The 7,108-nt window shown below is 39.3% G+C and overlaps 1 protein-coding gene across 1 annotated transcript; it reads right to left on the bottom strand.

Annotated features, from left to right (window-relative positions):
* Positions 1–320: 320 nt before the first annotated feature.
* On the bottom strand, positions 321–6,676 carry LOC129738038 (peroxisomal membrane protein PEX16). The gene is made up of 4 exons (XM_055729212.1): positions 6,399–6,676; positions 5,883–6,281; positions 5,662–5,810; positions 321–703 (listed from the first exon to the last, which is right to left on the bottom strand). The coding sequence occupies exons 1-4, from the start codon at positions 6,674–6,676 to the stop codon at positions 321–323; spliced, it is 1,209 nt and encodes a 402-aa protein (XP_055585187.1).
* Positions 6,677–7,108: the final 432 nt, after the last annotated feature.

The following is a 7,108-nucleotide window of genomic DNA, read 5'->3' as shown; positions in this document are numbered from 1 at the left end:
CGTGATCTGGCGAATGTTGGATGTCCGAGAAATTGGATAACGGTTGCAACGGACCGAGTGAATTCTAGGAATTATGTTCGTCAAGTTATGTCGTGTCGTGACACAGAATACTATGAAAATCGATAAAGTCGATTGCTTTGATTTAGTAATTATTTTAAATTTCCGAAACTAATATCTAGGTACCTTTTTTTTTTAATTCTTAAAATATGTATTTATTAAGGCCGTTTACTTTTACAGTATTTTTGTGCCGAGGGTTTCCACTTAAAACTAAATGAGGAGTAAAAGGGTGAGGATACTGGGGAAGGGTAGGAAGAACAAAATCACTGTTTGATGTCGATGCGTGATCGACTTCGAGTTGCTCGAGCTTCTCCTGGAGGGATGGAATTGGGATCAGTGTTAAGCTCACCATCATGTGCACCTTCACGAGTTGAAGGTACTTGAGTTGAGGGCTGAGGCTGAGGCAAGGCGGGGTTTCGTTTCCTGGGGGGCGATTCGAGCTCCAAATTTTGTGTTGCCTTTGGAGCTTCGGTTGATGGTCGTTGATGTGATGCGGTGTTTTCTATTCTCGTACGTTTCTGTTGACTGCTCTGCTGTTGGGTTTCTTCTCGTTGTTGCTGCTGTTGGTTCGATTGTTGCGGTGGTAGATTTTCGGTTCGGAGTGTTTTATCATTCGGCTGGACAACGTTCTGTTTAGCTAGGTATTCTTTAACGTATCGATTTACTGTTATTTATTTCCGAGATTTGCAGAAAGGCGCTTGACTGGAATCCAGATTAGCATCGAAGAAAAGGCAGGCCCAAAAGCTCGTGGCGGCGTAGTCTAGGCGCTGAAATCCGCACAGTTGACGAGAACCTTGGCTGGCAGCAAGTTAAGACGCTGGCTCCGGATCGCCAGCAGTGGAGATCTTTTATCTCAGCCCTATGCGTCGGTCAATCGGCGCCGGACCCTTAGGTAGGTAGGTAGGGGTAGGTAGGGTTCATATTTTTGCGTATTCTACAACTTTGTAGAACAAAATAAAGCTGTATCTCTTAAAACGAAAAAGTTAGAATTTTCTATTTTTACATTGTGGACTTTTGATAATTTTTGTTCCTTCAATTTCTGATGCATGTTCTTAAGACATTTTAGACCTAAAATGGAAGACAAAGACGGTATGGAAAAAAGTTCCACTTTTTGCCCTTTTTGACTACTGCGCGCCGGTGGGTCATTAATGACGTTTAGAGCTTCCACAATTCGAAATTCGAATCATTGAGCTTCACAGAGTTCTGCAGATCCATCCCAAATTGATATTGAGTATTAAAGTTAAAAAGAGAATTGCCGACTTTTCAATTGTCCACAATATATTCGTTACCTCTCTCGTACGCAGTCAAATTGCGCTGAAAGCTTCTGCGCCAAACTGGCTCGAGAATTTACTGATAGAATTTGCGTCAGGTTTTGCTTTGACTGTTGATCTTGTACTGAGTGAGACTTCTGCCAATTTAGGTACCTGTTGTTAGTATAGCTAGAACTGTGACCTGTCGAGTAAAACCGGTTCCAATAGTGGAACTTAAATGTAGTAAGCAATTTCCGTTAAAGCTTTAGGATGTACCAAAAATGTCGTCTTGGCAATATATTTTTTTAATCAGACTTCGATTAAAGTTGCTGCATCTGGAAACAGCGAAGCATCCTAAATCACCATTGAAATTCAAGTTGAATTTTTAGTACCAGAATACATGGCTTTCGACATAACAAAATATAAAAAAAGGTTCGAGAAAAAATAGTCTTAAAGCTCAAATGCGGCTCTGACGAAAACACAGCCGCTAAAATGTTTGAAAATAGCGGTCACACTTTTCCAATTTGTTATTCTTCATCAGAATCAAAAGTCGGAGTAGATATTTGTATTCATTTCTCCAATTAAAAACTATTCCATTCAGAAGCTACAGTATAAATGTTTTCGTCATCAGCAGGCCCAATTGCAACGCAAAAAATCGTCCCAATATGGAATGCAACTGTAAGGTGGACTAACGAAATTGCCAAAAATGCACCTGAACGGTGTTTGTTTGTTTGTTTGTCTTCCTGGTGTCTAGTACCGAGAAAAACGACAGACTGCATTTTTGTTTATCAACGAAGTTACCGTCTCAGTCATTTAAAGTTTGCTGACACAGACAGAACTTTCAATGAGAGTGGCACTCGTTTGATGGCGTAATAAATAATGTTTCTCTTCCGAAAAATTTATGCGAACTATGCATGCAACACTTTAAGCTCTGTTAAATTCATAAATTTCAATAAGTTATTTAGAAATCACATACCAATCTTTTTGAAATAAAAAGCTTATGCATTTGTAGGTATTCTTATTGAAAAGGAAAAGTAGTTACGACAATCAAGAAGAGAGATTTCACATTTTTTTCCAAATCCTTTTTAAACCATGGGTGGTTTCAGATTTTCTGTAAACGATGCTTATTTTTAAGCATCGCAAAAAACGTTGATCCTTAATCCTAAATAAAATTTTGTACCATGGATTCGTCTGTAACCAAGTAATAATTTTAACTTTATCCCGGCTTGCACAGCTCTCTCAAAGCTATCGTATAAAATTATGACAATAGCCAAAGTGCATTCTATGCTTTAGCAAAGCTGCATTAAAGCTAACATTTGTACCTACTTGTTTGCCTACGATTATAAACACCTATAAAGATAATTTCTAATCTTCAATAAAACGATACTTAGATGTAATATCCTTGATCTGCACTAGTCCACGTTCCTATCAAGACTCAGCCTCGCTCTCGTCCTTCCTCATTATTTATACTTTTCTCTACTCGTGTGTCACCGCTCTCATTTATCTTATTATGTGAGATTGCCATATTCTTCAGGATACCACATCCTCTCTTTGCACCAAAAGCTTTATGATGGCATCTTTCCAATTCCAGGTATTCTTGATGCAAGATTCACCTAAAGCTTAAAACAACTCTTCCCTATCACTTCTTCACGATTTTTCGCTAGCTTACTTTCTTCTCTTCCATCTTTTTTTGTTTATCTCTTCCCTGCATATTCAATATCTTTCAACTGTATACTCTCTCTCCCTCCCTCCGTTCATTTCTTTTTCATCATCATAATAATACATTTTTTTTTAATTTTCTTAGTGGATTTTTTTATCCATACACTTTTTCTGCTTCCTGTTTATTTTCATCTCTCGACTTGGTTTTTCCGCTCTTCAGTTTTCTTTTCTTTGAACTAAAGCTTTTTGGTAATCATTATAGTTAATGGATTTTCGTCTCTTAGCTCGTAAATTTTCATTTGATAGTAATCTCACTTCGAGATTCCACTTTTACTCTGTCTGGCCATGGCTTACACTCTGACTCAGAATTGTTTTATTTTTTCTTTCTATTCTCCTTCACCTGCCCTTGAGCTTATACTCAGATTCAGGATTCAATTCGTTTTCTCACTATTTTCTACTTCTGACCGGGAGCTTATACTCTGGCTCAGGCAGTATCCAATTTCACCTGACCGTGAGCTTATACTCTGATTCAGGAGTTTTCCAAATTATCCTGACCATGAGTCAATACTCAGATTCAAGATTTTTTTCCAAATTATCCTGACCATGAGCCAATACTCAGATTCAAGATTTTGTTCCAAATTATCCTGACCATGAGCCAATACTCAGATTCAGGATTTTTTTTACTGTTTAACCTGACCATGAGCCATACTCAGATTCAGGATTTTTTTTTACTGTTTAACCTGACCATGAGCCAATACTCAGATTCAGGATTTTTCCACTGTTTAACCTGACCATGAGCCATACTCAGATTCAGGGTTTTTTTACTGTTTAACCTTACCATGGGCTTATACACCGATTCAAGGTTTAGTCAATTTATCCAGACCAAAATTTCACAACTTTGTGAAATAGAGAAAATATCGGTCGTCACACCATATCAACTGGCAACCCTATTTGTTTGCTCTCTTCATCGATTTCCTCCTCCCACGAATCTCTTCGAGCGAGATATTGTTTCGCCGACCGTACCAACATCGGCCAGCTAGCAACTAAGTGCGGGCTGGCTGATCACAATCATTCGCGAGTATCGGCATGCCCCGTACACCTTCTTCGTCCTGCCACCACCTTTGTCGTTGCACCATCATCTTTCGGGCACCGCTGTTGTACTGGCCTAGCCTTGCCACCATCATCATCCTAACACTGCCCCTCCCTCGAATCGAAAATGATTCACTAAACTCTTTTCTCGAGGGAAAGGCAGCGCTCCTGCTTAGGTCGCCAATGTAATATCCTTGATCTGCACTAGTCCACGTTCCTATCAAGACTCAGCCTCGCTCTCGTCCTTCCTCATTATTTATACTTTTCTCTACTCGTGTGTCACCGCTCTCATTTATCTTATTATGTGAGATTGCCATATTCTTCAGGATACCACATTAGAGATCTTTGTTAAAACGTGCCTTGTTTTATGAGACCCTTTCAACTTTTGGATTCGTGGTGTTGTTCCAGAGAAATTGATCTCCCAAGCAAATGTTGATCCTTGAAAATGTTTCGATGATTGAACTGAAAAAAAACATTCTCTTTTTTCATTTGTAATTCTCTTTTTTCATTTCTAATACATCTACTCTCCTGCCGCCGAGACTGTTGGTGTGTTACTTGGGTAAGCAGAAAAAATGTCTGCATATACCTTGTTGCCCGCGGGCTATAAGCCTTTTGACCCCCGGAAGTATGCAAACATTTTTATTTTTATCTACACAAATGCTCACAGGCGGATCTACGATGTGAAATTTCCATTAAAAAAATCTCCAAAATGACGAATAAGATAGAAATAGAGCGTCAGATCGACGCATGGGAATTATGCCAATTTTATCTTTTTTTTGAGTCAATGACCTCGAATTTCAGAACATTCATATCATAACCAAAGTCATCACCACACCAAATGTTCATTGTCAAAGTCAACTCTTCCTAAGCTATCGCAAGTCAATTATTGAATCAATTGTGCCAATTGATGTGTGTTTTTAGACGTAGACGCAGGCTCTATTCAACCACGTTGTTTCTTCCTTTTCCATTTTTTTCTCTTGTGTATTTATGATCATCATTGATTGACCAGAGCATTTCAGTTTTGGAATTGTCTAGATTTTAGCGCTATTTAAGGTTCATAATTTTCGTCAGACTTTTTTTCAAACGTCGACTTAGTTATTGATTTTGGTAGAGTAAAACTATTCCAGTTCTAAACTTTTCGATTGAATTAATTGTTGAATTTGGTAAACTATAATATATTAAGTGCCCAAGCCCTGAAGTTAATTTTAACGTTCATAATTGAAAACAATATTTGAAAATTTTAAAAATGATGGAAATACAAATTAATCGATTTTTCAATTTAACTGTTTATTTCACCTTGTTATTTAAAAAATACAGTCATGTATTTAGACTTTTCGTCATTCTTTCAACACAAGGAATCCTTTAACAAAATAAAGTCAATACCTCCTTGATAATACCTGATTCCAACATACTTTTTTCTAGACCAAACCCCAATAGGTAATATATTAACGTTTCTTCCAATCACCATCAGCTATTGAAATCACCCACTAACCACAGCGAGGGTCTTAGGTAGACCACATATAGAAATATGTTTCTTGCCAGTGAGGAATGTAAGATAGAATCAAGTTTGTCAAGGTTCCGGTCAACGGAACATTGTTGCCGATGCCTTGCAACAGTCTAGCAATTTTCTCCTTGCTGTGCCGATCGTAAAAAGGTGACCGCATCAGGTACAGTAGCATCCCGACGCATCGACGGGACAGTTCCTGTTTTTGGTCTTTGGATAGGTCTTCCCGATGCTTGTAGTAGATCCGAAGACTGCAAATTGATAGAAATAACATGGATTAGTTTCAGCGCATTCGTACTAAAATAGTACTGAGACATTCTTACCTAGCCACATCGATTGCCATTGGAACTAGATAGGACTTCCAGCTCATGCTGCCATACCGCTTCATACAGGCCAAATGCACCAAGGGTTTAACAATGTACAGGAGCTCTGCCGTTTTGATGAATTTACCGGCGTATTGCGATGGATAAAGCACAGGTTCATGCTTCAAAGGTTGCCAATCGCGAGCGATGGCAGGCGGGGCACCATCGACTTTACGCAGCGCTCGCCCGGAACGTTTTAACAGAACCGTTTGGTTTTGATCCAAGAAGCTAGAAGTCGTAGTCGGGATCTCGGATCGGAGCGATTCGTTCAAGTTTCGTCTGTCCAACGACGGAATGGGAGGATTTTTTACAATTTTGTTGTTCTGACAGTAGAGTGTCAGAATCAATCGACCAATGCATCTGCGAAACAAGGACGTTAAAGTCAATGTACTAACAGGTTTGAAACAGGCGAAAAAGGGTATCGAAGCAGGATTAATCTAAAACAAGGTGGTATTGATAGAACCATAAGTCACTTACTTGATTGTCTGTACGACTACGATGACGAACCATCGTGCCCGGGATCCCCAAGTCTTGTGCACCGACAGTTCTATGAACACCTCACAGTACTCTAGGGTGGTTAGCAGAATTTTTATCCGCCTGGTCAGTGTACCGGATTCGGCTTCCGGCACCAATCGATTATTGGCTTTTTCAATTATCCGATCGTTGTAGAATACCAGCAGATTGGACAACGAATAGACTAGCTCGGACAGGGCCGAGGATTTGTTGATTTTGCCTAAAATTAAGTTGGTAAACATTTTTAAACATAAGAAGGAATATTTTGCAAAATTATATTACACTGAACCTCAAAAATACCCAAACTTGAGAACTTTCCCCGCCAACCCAAATGAAACTCCCTCCCTACAGGTTTGGGTATTGGTGGCATAAACCAAAGTTAAGCTTTTAAAGGAGAACTCATCCCCCAAAATCTGATACCGCAATAAAATGGAAATCAAAATAAAAAAAATTACTGCAGGTACGGGAATCACACCCATACCTGCAATGGCTCTGCGATTACCATCTCAGGATGCTAACCGCTCGACCACCGAAGAGTTGTTGAGAGAGGCACCTACATCATCGTATATGCGAAACTTTCTGCGAATGAAGCGGGAATAAAAGTTATCCCCCAAAAAAAACAGTTCTTCGCTTTGAACTTACCCCCCAAACCTAAATCTGCCACGATGGAGGTA

This window comes from Uranotaenia lowii, chromosome 1 (genome assembly GCF_029784155.1).
Source record: "Uranotaenia lowii strain MFRU-FL chromosome 1, ASM2978415v1, whole genome shotgun sequence".
NCBI lineage: Eukaryota > Metazoa > Arthropoda > Insecta > Diptera > Culicidae > Uranotaenia > Uranotaenia lowii.
The sequence above is the reverse complement of the archived record's forward strand: the minus strand, read 5'-3'. Positions and strand labels throughout refer to the sequence as shown.